The sequence below is a fragment of the Gymnoscopelus braueri genome (genome assembly GCF_963280865.1).
Source record: "Gymnoscopelus braueri genome assembly, chromosome: 15".
Taxonomy (NCBI): domain Eukaryota; kingdom Metazoa; phylum Chordata; class Actinopteri; order Myctophiformes; family Myctophidae; genus Gymnoscopelus; species Gymnoscopelus braueri.
In genome coordinates this window covers 40,219,218-40,236,256 of record NC_137620.1, presented here as the reverse complement: position 1 = coordinate 40,236,256, position 17,039 = coordinate 40,219,218, and the positions used below count along the sequence as shown (strand labels likewise).

General features: G+C 39.0%; 2 protein-coding genes and 1 long non-coding RNA gene across 3 annotated transcripts; 2 read left to right on the top strand and 1 right to left on the bottom strand.

The window, feature by feature from the left end:
* Positions 1–1,663: 1,663 nt before the first annotated feature.
* LOC308102007 lies at positions 1,664–5,761 on the top strand. Its single transcript, XR_013934602.1, has 4 exons — positions 1,664–1,764; positions 3,200–3,235; positions 4,819–5,121; positions 5,662–5,761. It is a non-coding gene; the product is annotated as an uncharacterized lncRNA (long non-coding RNA).
* Positions 5,762–5,846: 85 nt separating this feature from the next.
* On the top strand, positions 5,847–10,792 carry LOC308101945 (immunoglobulin superfamily member 10-like). The gene is made up of 8 exons (XM_080451495.1): positions 5,847–5,955; positions 7,016–7,282; positions 7,860–8,141; positions 8,289–8,585; positions 8,734–8,871; positions 9,077–9,092; positions 9,195–9,286; positions 10,676–10,792. Exons 1-8 carry the CDS (start codon positions 5,943–5,945, stop codon positions 10,723–10,725), a joined length of 1,155 nt encoding a protein of 384 aa, XP_080307621.1. The 5' UTR covers positions 5,847–5,942; the 3' UTR covers positions 10,726–10,792.
* A 1,652-nt stretch (positions 10,793–12,444) lies between these two features.
* On the bottom strand, positions 12,445–16,342 carry LOC308101542 (L-amino-acid oxidase-like; the record flags this gene model as incomplete). Its single annotated transcript, XM_080450964.1, has 5 exons — positions 16,288–16,342; positions 15,375–15,511; positions 14,755–15,120; positions 14,104–14,271; positions 12,445–12,721 (listed from the first exon to the last, which is right to left on the bottom strand). Exons 1-5 carry the CDS (start codon positions 16,312–16,314, stop codon positions 12,445–12,447), a joined length of 975 nt encoding a protein of 324 aa, XP_080307090.1. The 5' UTR covers positions 16,315–16,342.
* Positions 16,343–17,039: the final 697 nt, after the last annotated feature.

The following is a 17,039-nucleotide window of genomic DNA, read 5'->3' as shown; positions in this document are numbered from 1 at the left end:
TGTCCCAACATTTCTCTGCTTGTACCTGTACGAGGGAATGACAAATAAACGCCTCTTGTATCTCTTATATCATTCATTCCTCATACCTGAGATAGCTACGTGTAGGTAGACAAGGGTGCCTGTTCCTACATGTAGGCCTGACAGTTTTTACAGGGTACACTTTATTCATAAGATTTCCAACAGAGTGAGCAGTGAAGACTGCCTCCTCAGCTGTACAGAGGCTGTGCCACCCCTCCCCCCAACCTCCTGTGTGTGGAGGTGGTGACCATATATGACCATTTTTGTAGTGGAATCTGTAGTATCTATATTTTGACTCGAGTAATGGGGTTGTGAATGTGTCAACCACTGCATGTTCATATATGGTTGATATTCTAGTTCCTTCTTTGTTTTTCTCAGTTCTGTTGGCTATAAACATCTTGTGAAATGTGTGTGGTTAGACTGGGTCTTTCCAAGTTCCCTTTCTTCACCATTGCTATGCAGTTGTTGATGAGACAAATACAGTTTCTCTTCAGCGTGACTCTGCATCATTCTTCTCATTAGCATGTGGTTCTAGCCTGGTTCCAGACAAATCTGCCATATTGTCTGGCCACGCGAGGCTACTGTGGTTCTGCCTCTTGAACCACGACATCCCTATTCTGGGGGGGAACGTTCCTTGAATAAATCTACAAGCTTGAGTGATGAGCATACCGAGTACAGTTGCAACTCGGGTCTGTTTAGAGCAGGGATCTTTAATGTTTTTCAGGCCAAGGACCCCCTGAGAGAGAGAGATGAAGCAGGGACCCCGCCCCCTGTTGAAGACCATTGTAAGTGGTTAAAAGTAGTTGTAGGCTTGCCGAGTACTAAACAGTAAACAGGAAGCCATTGATATGCTGCTAGGGCAAATCCAGTGGCAGTGTTATTTCATGCTGAGTCACTCCCCACATTATATTTTGTTGGTGTTCAGATTCCAAACCATGACGTGTTTTTGTGTGTTGGAAGGCATATTTGGTTTTATTTTATTTTATTAAGGATCCCCATTAGCTGGTGCCATAGCAACTAGCTAGTCTTCTTGGGGTCCACATAAAAACATACAAACAAATACAATTACAAATACGAAATTATTAAATGTCAGTACTCAACACAAAATACATATTGGAAACAATAAAAATACAAGTGATGTCTTTGTGGCTGGCTGTCAAGAACAGGGTCTGTCTGTTGAAAAAACTCTGATAACTGAAGTTATCAGAAGCTATCAGATTTCAAAATCAATAGTAGTCATTTTAATTTAAAAGGCATTATTTGTCAGTGTTCTTGTAAATATTAATGCCATTGTGAATAAAGTGCATTCACCATGTGGTCACGTCAAACTGGGTATGTCCCAGTCTTGTTTTGGGAGGGTTAAAAAGGTTAACGCCAAGGTCATGGTCATAATGACATAATCGGTCATATCTCAGGAATGGAGAGACGTACAGTAGAACCAAACAAGTTGATGCTTTCGTAGTTGTTTTGGTGAATGCTGCTCTCATGCTAGAACAAGAATGAGGCATCTTTATTTCAGTCTCTCTTCCAAAAAAAGAGGAAGGAAAAGGAGATATTAATCTCTTAAAGACAGATATGAGGTCATGGCATGAAGTATACCATTCTGTCATCCCCTTCCCCACCACCTTCTCACACTGCAGTGTACAGTAGCTACTGTATGTTCATAGTGAATAGGGAGTAGAAAGGTTTTTCAGAGTCATTCATCACAGGACAGGATGTGGCACACCTTGCCCTGCCGTCTCCTCTGTGAGTATATCACTAATATTACTAATCTTAAAGAACAATATTTTATTAAAGTTAAGCTGCTACGTTAAGTTAAGTTAAGTTTGAATAGTAAAACATGTCAATGTAATCAATGTTGTAGTTGTTTTTTAGGATACCATTATCAACCAATGTTTTCACCTTGCGGTAGATTTATAATTTAAACAATATTTTAAATTAGTATTAGCAATACCAACCCCAAAAATGTACCAAAGTATAACAGTGATGATGATGATGCTAGTCACCTCACATCATCATATACAGTACAGAGACAGCCTCTACTGTCCGTTCGCTCCTAAAGCATTCCACAATTCATTGATTGATTGATTGATTTATAGATTTTTGCACATTATGATTATAGCTACAAGCTGCAAAACGTATAGAAGCGAATAGATGCAATAATTCAAATTAAATGGCAAATTCAAAAATTCAATTTCAATAAGAGAAATTATTTTTAATTTTCAGGATGTCATGGGATTTTTGTGACGTTATTGAAATGAAAATGCAATAGATTTATTGCTCATTCTATGACAGATTTCAATTGTTAAATGAAATATTATTTGATTTTAAATTTTCAAAAAACTACAAAAAAAGATTTGGACAATATTAAAATCTAAATGCTAATAAAAAAGTTAATTAAATAAGAGAAATGCTTGTCGCACACCTGGAGAAGAAATGTAAATGCGATTGCATTTATTAGCTTAAAGATTAAAAAACATTAGCCTTCATTTTAATATTGTTTAGCGGGCCATTTAAAAAATAAAATAAATCAAATGACCTTTTATGTATTAATTTAATTCTGTCATAGAATGAGCACACCTGAAAATTAATTGTAATTAATTGTTATCGCATAACATTTTTGTCTCAAATCTAAAGATTATAAAGCTTTTCTCTTATTTAATTTCTATTTTCAAAATTGCATTTTCATTTTAATATTGTCCACTATTTAGCGTGGCATTCTTTGAAAATTAAAATCAAATGATCTTTTATTTATCGTTTTAATTCCGTTATAGAATGAGCACATCTGTAGATAAAATGTAAACGCTATTGAATTTTACATTTATTTTTGTCTTAAAAAAATCGTTAATTTCCTGAAGATTAAAAAGCCTTTTTCTTATTTCAATAGAATGTTTGAATTTGCCATTTCATTTGCCTTATGGCATCTATTCGCTTCCATAAAAACGTTTGTTTTTGTAAATTAGCTTACCGATTAACAACATTGCTCGGCAATCCTGTCTATTTTAGTAAAACATCCTTAACCACTGATATATTAATAAAACATTAGCAGAATAGATTTTTTTTGTTATTATTGAACTTGGGCCAACTGTACAGTAGCTGCCTATGCTGATATTGTGTTCATTATGAATAATAAAAATATCGATATTTATGCTTTGATATTGTCTCATCAAATATGTTTCAGTGCTGAGTATCTTCGTCTCCTATGGATACAGTCAAGGTGAAGATTGTTTTTTTTAATCTATTCTCTTTATTCACTCTGTCAAGATCATATTTCAAGCTGTTACATATTTTATCCTCTCAATTATTACGTACTGTATGTAAGTGTGTCTGTTTCCATGAATGTCAGTCTGTCAGTTTACTATTATGTATTATGTTTCTATTTATACATAACCCAAATCTGTGTGTGTGTATCTTTACCGCGTATAACTGGTCTGACTAATCGACTTCAAACTTGTAGTGGTGTAAAGTAACTAAGTACATTTACTCAAGTACTGTCTGTACTTAAGTACACTTTAGAGGATTTTTTACTTTACAGGAGTATTTACAATTTTCAATACTTCTACTTCTACTACTCCACTATCAGAGGCAAATATTGTACTTTTCACTCCACTACAATATTTGACAACTTTAGTTACTAGTTACTTTGTAGATTTTGATTAATATCACAAAACATGCATTGACCACTTCAGCCCTATACTTAAGCTATTTGAAAATAGCCGATCTACAAGCTCACAATGCAATGTGTTGTGAGATATTTTCAAAGTGAGCTATTTTCAAAGCATCCTATAATACAATTGGCAGAGCTGCCCATGCGCGGAGTGCCTCTGCAGTTAGGTCGCAGTTAGGTTGCAATTTGAGGGATCATCTTTCACCTTGCTGGAAACGCATGTGTGGGCAGCTTCATGAAAAAACAAAGAGCTAATCATAGCAGCACGCGATGCGACCACTTCGCTTCAACCCCCGCCGTTGCTTTCACAATTTGCTCATGACTCTCTATCACACTCATGCTAATATGTCATGCACATCCCACACAAAACATTAAAACACGCCAGTGTCTTAAAGCAGCCGCTAACAACAACACCGACTCGGCAGTCTGGGTTGCCACGTTGGAGGGCAGACAAGCAGACAGGTCAGGTTGCCAGATGTGCGCCAGAAACAAGCAACCAGCTTCATCCCCAGGGGGTCCCCCATGTATATATATATATTTTTTCTTTTTTAATTAAAACAAAACTTTTAACCTTTTTTGGGGGAAATTTTTATCACACGATTTTGGAACCCCAAAATAAGCGAGCCCTCGCTAGAGCCCCCCGGACCTCTAGTTTATATACATTTGGAAAGTTGTGAAATGGGACATTCTACTAAATGTGTACTTTTACTTTCAGTACTTTCAGTAATTCACAGCTCGCTATTACTAGGCTATTGTCTTAACCCATTTAGACCTGAGACCGATTCTAAAAACGCCTTCTAAATTTCAGTTTTCCGAAAAACGTCAAAAAGAAAAATACATATATGTTAATCTCTGTCGGGTGGAAACCTCATATGTCCAAAATTGTTAATTTTCAGGATTCAAACAACAGGTCTAAATGGGTTAAGTGGTGCATCCTTGGGTCAGTCTGTCTCCCATTTATGCCCATTTATGTCTATTCCAGGACAATGTGACCAACGAGTAGCCTACTCTGACAAGAACAACGGGTATACAGCGGGTATACCCTTGTTGTGTTTCAGTTTTAGAAGTTGGGAGAAATACGAGGCTCAATAGTTACACAGTTCTATTTTATATTTCTCTGTCTTAAATAACAGATATAATGCTGACATCTGACAGAAGACGCGTACTGACATCAAATAGGGTGACCCTCACCTGTACTGTGGGATACGGTAGAGCTCCATGGACCTACACCTACACCAACTGGTACATCGAAGAGACATTGTGGGCAACGACAAGTCGGCCAATCCACACATTCAGCCCCTCCAGTGTCTCAATGAGTGGCATGTACTGTTGTGAAGGAGTAAACCCACCATTCTGCGCAGGTTACGGCATTTGTTACCCACCAGTTCCACCATTCTACACACGTCACAGCGACCAGGTTTATATCGCTGTCTCTGGTGAGTTATACAAACTGTATGCTATTACATGACAACCTTTTGACAACTGTAAAACAATGGCTTAAGCCACTAATAACATTCACACCGAAGACTAATATTTTACAAACCAAATTGACCATTTGTACAATTTCAGCTTTCAGTTATGTATTTAAAAAAAATAAAATGTTTTAACTTAAAATGTAGATATTTTGTGGTATACTTTTCTAAAGTGAAAAATATGGGTCTATAATAATGAACTGAATTTAACCATAATTTCTTCTGGGTGTTACATAAATGGTTATCACTGCTGTCTCATAGCGTGGAGTTTTGCTGTGTGGAATTTACATGTTCTCCCCATGTGCGAGAAATGACATGGTACGGACATATCAGTACTCTTGACCGCAAGGCTGAGCTTAGAGTTGGAGCTGGTGTCCAGGCACTGCTCAGTGGCTATTAACCTAATAGTTAGGTTAGGTTAGGTTAGTTGCTCAAATGCAGTGGATGAATTTACCCACAAGGATAAATAAAGTATTACTCAACTTAACTTTGCTACTTCCACAGAGGCCCCTGTTCCTGTTCTCAGCAGACATCGTGAAGGGCCTTTGGTTATCATTGGAGAGACTCTTCTGAAGTGTATTATACAGGAAGGAAGTGCCTCTGACTGGGTGTACACATGGTTGAAGTATAATAGAGTAACTAGGCTGACTTCCACTGAAGAACCTGAATACATTTTAAGTGCTTCCGAGAATCCCAATGGTGAATACCAGTGTCGTGGTCAGCGCAAAGATGACCAACAATTTTCAAAGATTAGCAATACGATCACTATCAGCAATACCATCACCATGTCTTCTAAAGGTATGTTATGTAGCTTAGATACTGTATGAGAGAGAGGGACAGAGTTGTATTATTGTTAGTATTAATAATAATAATAATAATAATAAGGGTAATAATAATAATAATTGTAATAATAATAATAATAATAATAATAATAATAATAATAATAATAATAATAATAAGGGTAATAATAATAATAATAATAATAATAATAATAAGGGTAATAATAATAATAATAATAATAATAATAATAATAGTGACTACTCCATACCCGGGGATGTAGGCATACAAACTATATGCAGGCTTTTGGGTTATGCACTCGGTATGAATAGTTCAAGTTCATCCTGTTGGTGTGTGGTGTGTGTCAACCCGGTAATTTACGACCCAACTTCGATTTGGTTACTACAACCATGAGAAGTCTGTGTTAACGTTGTTTCAGCTAAGCTATTTGTGCTAATAACAGGACGTTCATTCGAACATTGCACGTGTCAATCTGCGTGCGAGTGCTATGGACATGATATCCAAAGTGCCCCTCCGCTCATAAAATGCTGTCTGTGGACACAGCCCCTAAATCAAACTTCTTTATAACTTAGTAGCATTGATCTGTTCTGCCGTTCTGTGTTTGGCGTTGTGTGTTTGTGCTTAGGCCTACTGCAGTGCAGCCCCAAAGGTACAGATTCTATAACCTGAGATTCTATAACCGTGACAACAGAGGAGATCCTATAGCCTGTGGGGCACGCATTCGCAGTAACCCCGAAACGCCACCTCTTACAGTTTGACAGAGTTCACAAAAACGCTAATAAACAGCTTAAATTTGGGGAAAGTGAAAAATGGCCCTTGTCACTCTCTTCATATGCTAATTGCACTGCCCATGTGCAATGCAGCTTTCAGCTTTTATTGATGGAATACGTTATTACCAGTTTGCATATAGTACAGTGGTACGATTATACAATGACGCTAAAAGGATAACCCAAAAAGCCCATCGCCAAGGGATTGTTTCCATTGTGGTCCTGTGTATTCATTCATCAAGCTAGCCCAAGTTTTTTCCAGGACTTTAAAATGTTCCTCCTAATCTGAACAGATGAATCAAAGGCCATGCTGAAAGCTGACCAAACAGACATACCTGTACGGGGCAGTGTTACACTGAGCTGCTCTGTGGAGGGCTCATCTGAATGGAACTACTACTGGTACCAACATAACAAGGACTCACTGATCATGCAAGATGGTGTTCGATACTCTACTGGCCCAATCAGTGTGTCTGAAGGTGGAAAGTACTGGTGCAGAGGAGGGAGAGGAGAACCAGTTCAATACACTGAATACAGTGATGCAGTCACCATAGACACAACTGGTGATTAATTTAATTTGTTTTGTTATAAAATAAAATAAATACAGTGGGCTAAATAATATATTGTTTAAAGTGTAGCTGAAGGCCAATCCATCCAGAATATGGTTTTATAAGATCGGTTAGGATGGCTGATGATGATTGTAACAACAGTAGCCAGGGATGTGATTCTCCCCTCTGTACAGACAATTGCAAGAACACAGTCCCTTCCTGCCCTTAGTGCATTAGCCCATAGCAGAACCACCTTCACCTTTTGGTGTAAAGTAGAATAGAACACTACTAACTGAGCACAAGTTGTCTATTTACATATGTATGTCAGTATAAGTCTTCACAATGTAGACAGCTAATAGTCTGTTACCACGAAAACGGACCAGTGAAATGATGATGCCACCTGTATTTTTAATTTAAATTAATATATAACTTGCTATTGTTAACTAGAGGTTGGCCGGGGACTGGGAGGCCATGCCATTATTAGACTCTTATGTGTTGTTTTGTTCTATTTAGAATCAAACTTCTAGACAGACCAATCTCACTGATATGCAGTCATTTTGCATACTAACTGTATACATCTTGATTTAAAAAGTGGGCAGGTCTGTTGTGATCCTGCAGTCCAGTTGGCCTCAGTGGATATTCAGTGGAGAGACCATCACTCTCAAGTGTAAGTGTAAGATACAGCGGAGAGGTGCCATCGACTGGAAGTATGAATGGAGCACAACAAGCTCATACAGCCCACAGAACCAGGCCGAACTCAGGATCAACAATGTCTCTGTGGATCACAGTGGAAACTACATGTGTAAGGGCCGTCCCAAGAATTCCCAGCAGTCTTCAACAGGGTGGAGTGAAGCTGTTAAATTGACTGTGTCAGGTAAGCCTGAATATATTTCATATAAAGTTTCAACGGAATATTGCAAATCGGGAGTTAAAACATCAATATCAATATCATCAACAGACATGTTTGTCACGTCAAGCAGTAAACAATGTTTATAATCCAGACAAATGTGCTTTCCAACAGCCAAACCCCAACCTGTTCTGAGAGAACAACCTGGAGATTCAGTGACTCTGAGGACTCTGAGCTGTGAAGTTAAAGAATCATCTGAAGGCTGGAAGTTCTACTGGTACAGGGCTGTTTCTAAACAATCAGACAACACCCACACTCATGAGCTCTTACCTGGTAGCCAGAATGGGACCTTAGAAAATGTCTACATCATTCATGGTCCTATGGGCACAGGAGGGTATGTGTGTAAAGCTGGGAGAGGAGACCCAGTTTATTACACTGAGGACAGTGAACCTCAATTTGTGTGGTTTGGTGGTGAGTGACTCATAATTCATCAATCTTAATTCTTCTAAGTTGTTTTCTTACCAACCCACTGTATATGACAGACCCGGTGACTGACTGACTGACTGAATGATTCAGCTCCATCACTCATTTCCTCCATGTTCTATGTTATATGTTCCAGGCACTGAAGCTGCTCAACCTCCAGCATCTGTGGAACCGATTTCTCCACTTGTCCTGGGACTTATTGCATTAGGACTTCTTGTTGTGATTCTGCTGTCCACCCTGCTGGTCCTTCTGTGTACATCCAAAACATACAAAGGTAAAACGCATTACATCAGAATAGTACAATTTAGGCATTTAGTAATTCTACAAGTGTAAAATCTGAGTAAATGACTGAACACTATATCAACAAACTATCTCTGAGATTACAATCACTCTCCATAAAAGATACAAGGGAGTAATTTAAAGTTTAAAATATTTACTTTGAACTTACTGTATGTATCTTTTTCCTCTTTTATTTACAGCTCCATGTTGTGTTAGGTAAGTGGATTAATACTCTGCCTATTCATCAACATGACAGCAGTGGATTCCATTTTGTTTTCTAATTCCATTTGTTTTCTGAATAAATGTATTTAATTACAGGCCCATTCAGTCTCAGGGAACCAATCAGGTCTCAGCTGTGTACCGGACGACCAATCAAAGTGATGCTGGAGCATACTGCCAACTGCAGCACGGTCAGTTTTTGAACCAATCATTTTGTTAAGTTTTGACAAGGACCGCTGTGTCTAATTTGAATCAAATCTAATTTAAATAAACATTATTTTTTTAGTTAAAGGTAGGATAAGTGATATTTTTTTTGTTAAAAGGTTAAAGCACCATCCATATTCTGATATGGTAATCATGTGTGTTTGTTCAGTCACAGGAGTCTCAGGTCAGTGACAAAATTTCAGCCAATCAGGAGAGATACCCATTTATCAGCTTAATGTTATATAGTGTTCCAGTTCCAGTTTTGTCTGCTCATTTCTTTATGTCATCACTTCCAATTTCAATTTTCCAATTTTCCTAATCCTGATTGGATAACATTGATATCCCGACATGTTCTGTTTAATAAAGAGTTGGAGAGACATGGAGACTCCTGTTACTGAACAAACACTTAGCAACAAGTACTATCATAATATAGAGCTATTTAACACTTATTTTAATCACTTAACCTACCTTTAATTTCAATTCAATTCAATTCAATTTTATTAAAGTGTCAAATCACAACAAGTTGTCTCAAGACACTTTACATGTAGAGAAGAGACCCGACATCCCACCCTGAGCAAGCAATTTTGCGACAGTGGCAACGAAAAACTCCCTCTTAACTGGAAGAAACGTCAGGCAGACCCTAGGCTCTAGGGTGGCGGCCTTCTGCCTCGACCGTGTCGGGGGAAAGAAGAGAGAGAGAGGGAGAGACAGACAGACAGAGGAGAGACAGAAAGAGATACAGTGCAAGTAGTAACAATAACAATAGCAGCAAATATAATAGTGTAAGATAGTATATGATAATATAATATAGTACAGCAATAGTGTGTATGCAGTATATAATGGTATAATAAAAGAATGTTAAGATAATATACAGTATAGTGTAGTGGTATAGTGTAATGTAGTAGAAATCCACGGTCGTGCTCCATGGAGAGGCCCGGTCCGCAGTCACAGTATTGAGCCGCAGCTGGGGGTCCATGGACCTGCGACGTGGGAAATAAAAGAAACTCCGGGGAGCAGGTCCCCGGTTGTAGAATTAGTGGCAGGCCTTACTAGAGCGTGAATCCGTAAAGGGTTAATTACGATTGTACCAATGGGACACAAACCCACACAACCAAAGGGAGGACGAGAAAAGAGAGGACGAGAGGAGAGAGGAAAAGGGGGGGGGGGGGGGGGGGAGGGGGGTTTGAGAGGATGACTATAGGGTGACTGAGTCTATACACTTCGGCTATAGGCTTTATCATAGAGGCTTTAACATTAAAGTCTGTCAGTTTGTTTTGTGTACAATTTCTCTAATTAGCAGAATATTTAACTAAATTGAAACCATGGCCCAAAAATAACCAATTTGACCATATTCATTAATTTTTGTTTAACTTTAGGCAACAGAAGCATCTATGAAGTAATCACTCCCTCTGACTACGAAAACTGACAATTAAAACAACTACTGTACATTGTTGTTCTTTTTGTCCTTTGTTGTTGTTGCTCCAATGTTGAGGAACTGGAATCAAAGAAATGTACTGTTGTGTAATTTGAGGTAACAAATACAATCGTGAATCTTAAATTTGTACTTTTTAAAGCTCCAATGCAGGGATTTTAACGTCATTTATATTATCTTTTTACATAGTATCCCAGTTAGTTTGTAGCACTTGAACTGGTTTCTTTGCACTCTATTTATGTGATCATTTACCGTGCCATTTGTTGTATTCTAACCCCAGTCGGTGAGAGGTATCAAGACACAAGGGGCTTGAAAGTTTTTGTTTTATTGTTTGCAAATGGTTTTAAGATAATTTGTTCAGTCTCTTTCCATGGAAAGAAGCTGGTCACCTATATAACCTGTTATGTCGATGCTCAGATGCTTAGTAGCCGCTTCACACAACCAGAAGATTACCATTGTCTGACTGTTTTATAGCTTTGTATTATATATTTTTGATGTAAAAAAATGAAAATAAATACAAAATCAAAAGTGTTGAATATTCATATTCCATTCATACACAATCTGTGCTTCAATGTCTTACACGCCACCTTTGTCCATTAGAAGATGTGTTGGTTATGTTTTCCATAACAATAATCATCAGTGGGTCATCTGTAAATTTGGAAGTAGGGTAGTTATGACCCATATATTCCTTTCTATGATCATCACCAGTACATGCAGGGTAAACAGTTATGTAATTACACAAATGCAAGAGCCATGTTCACACACATAAGTCACAGTTTGGAGTGATGTAAACAAGTACAGTTCAAAGCAGCATCATATCATAACAGGTCAAAGAGTATTTAAGCAATTATGAAAATATTAGTTTGCTATTGTATAGCCTATGCAAAATGACTACAAAATATAGCCTACAAAAGGCCCATATTTATAAGGTTGTGAAGTGTTTATTTATTGACCTCTGGTTCCCTCTAGTGTCTTTGAATCTGAACTGTAGTTCAGATTCAGAATACCAGACAAACATAGTGAAAATATCAGATCTGCAATTTTCACTATTATTGGTATTTCTGGAAAATCTGATTAATTTATCTAATTAAAAAAAATACATGTCAAAATTTCAATTAAAAAAGAAAATGTCATTTGTAAATTGCACGTTTGAATACTTGAGTATTGCATGTAGTTTTGAATACTCAGGTTATTTAAAAAGCAAGTATTCTACTACTCTTTTATCCAAGTACAAATTTGACAGATCAACTTTCACTTTTTTGAAATATTTGACCAGGAAGATCTATACTTTAACTCAAGTACTGGTGTTACTTTGTCCACCACTGCCTAATAGTTAAAGGTCACACATTCCATTTCACTATCCCACGTGGCGTGTATGACTCTGCACCCTGTGTCCTAAACACTGATGAATTGCACTGGCTTTGCATAAGGAGAGGATAGTGTATTTGTAGCCTATTATACATTTCATTATACATTTTCAATTTAACAGCAATATATTTCTCCAAGTTCCCCAGAACTTTGCTAAGGTCAAGACAAGCAAATTTCATTTGTTCAGCACAATTCAAACAGGTGCATAATCAATGCGTTTCACCTTAAATATACAACAATAGTACACCAAAGTAACAATAATCTACAGTGACCCGCACACGATATAAATCTTCTTTCTTTATGCATTTTCTTGAACTGAAATATATTTATACAGAGCAGAAACACCTAAAGCTCCTCTCGAACTGGACTTTCAGCCGACCCGATGTCCAGTAGATCAGCTTGATGGTTGATGTTCTTGGCGGCTCTGATGGCTGACTTCATGGAGGTGTCGATCCAGCCGTGAGGCAGAGCGGTGTGTTCTCCAGCAAAGTGCACCCTGCCCTCGCTGGCAAACACCTCCTTGGCATAGTCTATGTGCTGGTAGGGGGTGAAGAGAGCGTAGGCACCCAGGCTGTAAGGATCCAGGCTCCACTTTTTCACCACCACTCCCGTACAGAGGGACCTGGTAGAATATTAGAATGATATTGATCAGGTTTAATTTCCTGGGGGGGATGCTTCTTGATATCCCACTCTGGTCATTAATTTTATGGCTGATGGGGCTATATTTTATCCCTGCTACTGGTCAGACTGAATTAAACATACATTTCCTTTTGGGAAATTGATTGATAGGCTTTATATATTATGTTTGTAATATATAATATCACAATTTAACAGTTTAATAAAAATAAAAGAACACGTTAACCCGGAATTCGCTAGTTTGGGCAAATAAAACAAAAAATGTAAAATAAATAAAAAGTGAAAAAGCACTGATCGACACCCATGGAGGGAATAGTCAGTGTCCACCACGTTAAAACTGCAAATGCATGCTCCATATAACTCCACACTTTCCACAAAAATTATGCCTATAACACCAGCTGCTTCCCATACCGTTACTGTACTTGCACGACGTACAATTAATATGAAACGCATTATGACCCAATACCTATGCAAATCACTTCTGCAGGTATAGTGCAACGTCAAAATTGTCACGACTTTTTGGACAACAGATCTACAAGCTAACAACGCCTCACGTGTCGACACTTTGCTTTGTAGATCTGTTCTTTTTTCACACCACGTTGCCAGTAGCCCCTCCCCGTTTTACCCTACAGTCTATGGGGCAGAGACCGTATCTTGGCAACACTGAAAGCGCTAACTCTCATTGGTCGTGTCATGAGTTAATGAGCCAATGAGCTGAGGGCACTTTCCAGACACCCAGAATCGCAGACTCGCACAGCTCGCTGATGCGCTGACAGTCACACACAACAACGAGAGGGGAGAGAGTCAGTGAGAGCAGGACAGCGGAATCACCATCATTTCTCACATACATCGCCCTGTCATTCATATTGATTCCCCAACCTCAAAATACGGACGATTTCTTACTTTTTAGTGTGATGTCTGTGTTCTTGGCTCCTTGTGGCTTTGTTTTTATCAGAGCACGTTTATTTAGTTAATTTAGGATCGCGATGGGATGTAATATTACAGCAGACAACCCGAGTGTGTGTGTGTGTGTGTGTGTGTGTGTGTGTGTGTGTGGGCGAGAGAGGGAGAGAGAGAGAGAGAGAAACTCAGCGTTACCATGTCCTCTAATTATAAGCCGCTTTGCCCTACTTTTACAAAATGGTCTCTCTCACACTGTGAGGTGGCTCGCGCAGTTGGATCTGCGCTGCAAAGTGGGTGCTACGTCACGCTAGATGCGAGGCCCGCGCAGCGTGCCGAACTTCTAGTCTACTCAATGTGTCACAATGCATTGTGAGATCAGCTATTTTCTCAATTTGTTGCCCCAACATAGTAGAGTAGAACAGAACAGCATGGAATAGAGTAAACTAGAGTGAAACAGAACAGTACTTGATGTGCTCTCCATGGATCTTCACCAAGTCGTTGAGAGCCAGGTCTTTCAGCTCTTCGTCGCTCGCTCCCAGGAAAAGAGACGAGTCGTCAGACCAGGTGTAAGATGCCAGGAGGACGCCAATGGACTCGTTTGAGGGGAAGCTGTGACTGGGATAGTAGATGTATCTGGAGTAGGGATGCATGATATTGAACTTTTGGCTTATATCCATTAACCGATTAATTGTATGGTCAAGTTGATTGATTCCAGTATAGGGTTCACCTCACCCCTGTTAAAGGGATAACTTTGATTCCAGGTATAGATGCTAACTTCTAAAAAACATGCTTGCATTCTTTATAACATGATTTATCACGCCTACTGGTGCACATATTTGTACAATTTAAATGTAGTAAAGATGTAAAATGTATTTTTACTTAAATGTTTTCTAAGTTGATGACTTTTATTTGTTCTAGGTAGACCATTTTGAAAGCTTCCCCAGGCCAGAACAAACTTTGATTCTGTAGACTTCAAAGTCATGTTGAATTAAGCCCTTTTCAGCTTCAGATTCAAACTAATAATAATCAGGATTATTTAGCTGATCTGTTTTGACCGATATTTCATGTTTAAGTAATATCGACCGCTATATGAACAATTAATCGTGCATGCCTAACCTGGAGGGGCGATCCGTGATGCTCTTCCCTCCCCGGATGCCATCGTCTTCCCAGAACTTCTTGCTGAAGGTGAGGATGATCTTGGTAGAACTGTCATAATGCTCTGAACGCAGTGCCTCCATCTTGTGGGAAGAGAGAAGAGGCCAGAACTCTATGAACAGGGCTGCTTTCGCTGTGGTCGTTACCAGGACAAAGTCGGCAGACACTTCGGTCAAAGACGATTGGCCGCTTTCCTGATATGACACGATGACGCCAGTAGCTGATTGGCTGATGTGTTTGACCTTGGCGTTACGGAGGAGCGTGGAATCGAGGGTGGTGAGAAGAGCCTGGGGGAGGAGGTCCGTTCCGCCAGTCACTTCAAAGTACCTAAAATACCAAATTCAGTTCAATAACAAGATTTACACCTTTTTAAAATGCTGCAAAGCGTTCAACATCGTTGTTGGCATTCAAGTAAACACAGTATTTTCAATTCATTTATTTTGTATTTGAATGCAAATTAATGCATCTGATTTACTTCTCTCTCTCTCTCTCTCTCTCTCTCTCTCTCTCTCTCTCTCTCTCTCTCTCTCTCTCTCTCTCTCTCTCTCTCTCTTCCTCTCTCTCTCACTCCAAGTTCTTACTCAGTGTTGTCGTTGACGTCTGACTCGATGTAGATGATCTCAGACAGGGCTGTGTACATGAAGCTGTTCTCATTCAGCAGGTCTCCAATCATCCTCACTGCTTCACGGCTAAGATTACCCTCCTCTATCAGGTACTCCTTATGGGAAAAGCAGACAAACAAAATGTTTTACACATTCAAGGGTTGGAGGGAGGGGTCAACAGACCTTTCTCAGAGCTCTTGACTGTCGGGGCATCGATTCACACGATAATTACATTTCAACAATTATTTCATAATTGCATTTTGACCTTCAGGCAGAACCACTTGCCATCCAGTCATGTCAAAATGTCTCAATAGAAGAGCAGGGAGACGAAATGCAACCACCCCAATTGTATAAGGTATATTGTATTACCAATCTCTACCATTCAGATTGGACAGAATAACATATTCACTTATTTAAAAAAAAAAGGTATACACAGCTGGTCATGACCAGTTGTTTCTTTAAAAATATATATATAATAATAATTTGGGATTCAATCATACCAAAAACGTGAAACTGGACATGTATTTACTGTATTTTGAAGAAAGTGGGACTGTAGAATAAAGAAAAACAAGATTCAGCAATGAAAGTAAGATTATCCTTCTTTTTTTCTCCAGAAAGGTTTGAGGTATCATAATGTTTCTTTAGAAAAGGGTGATAGTGCATGCACATTCACTTCAGTGTCCAGGTGCAGGACAAACAAGATTGCAAGATCAACACAGATAAAATAATAAATCTCGAGCAATGTTGTAGATAATGTCCTGCAGAGTCAACATTTCAATCCCCTGGACCTTCTTGAGGAAAAGATTTATTTCTGAAATTTCATGAAAATGCTGAATCTGCAATAAACATGTGGGAGCATAATTACCAGTGTTTACTTCCCTCTCTACTGTACCTTGAGGGAATAGTGGTCGTATTTCATCAGTGCTGCTTTGCATCCATCCGTTTCAACTTCCTTTTTCACCTGCAGAGAAAAAATATTGTCAATTGTTCCATGATCTCTCATCCCTTCCATCTACCTCTCTTCTCTCCCCCTCTTCTTCTTTTTTTTTTTTTTTTTTCCTTAATTTTTTATCCCACGATTTTGTAACCCCTTTTTCACCCGGTGCCAATTTTCTAAGTGCTCCTGGGAGCTACACTCCCCCCACCAGCCTAGGGAGCCCAGGGCCGAGCTCATGCCTCCTTCAATGCATGAGAGCCAACTGACCTTCTTGTGACCTGACAGGGGGGAGTTTCCCCGGTGGGACGTAACGTGTGGAAGGAACACGTTATTCCAACGTTATTCCGGGGACGCGAGTATGCGCTTCCCCGGCCCGTATTTTTTTGGTTTGTTATTTAATTCTTATTTTTGCCTTCATTTTCAACAAAATATTGAGGTGTTGCGATGCCCCGTTGACCGCCTCCAGGCAAAACACTGCAGAGGCCAGTGCACACGCAGCACTACAGCACACAGTTGATAACTTGACACATCATACCTCTACAATCTACATCAGGGGTCTTCAACAGGGGGTCCGTGACCCCTAGGGGGTCCTCAGAGTTACTACAGAGGGGCCGCCAAATCTTTGTGTGATGGGATTCATTTTAACCACTTGAACCCTAGCATCCCTATTCTGAGGAGAACTTAAGCCAAAAATAGCAGATCTACAA

Excerpts from the sequence above, each read along its gene's own strand:
- LOC308101945 (XM_080451495.1), top strand. Across the intron at positions 8,142-8,288 it reads TGTTAAATTGACTGTGTCAG|CCAAACCCCAACCTGTTCTG; the intron begins GTAAGCCTGAAT and ends GCTTTCCAACAG. Across the intron at positions 9,287-10,675 it reads ATACTGCCAACTGCAGCACG|GCAACAGAAGCATCTATGAA; the intron begins GTCAGTTTTTGA and ends GTTTAACTTTAG.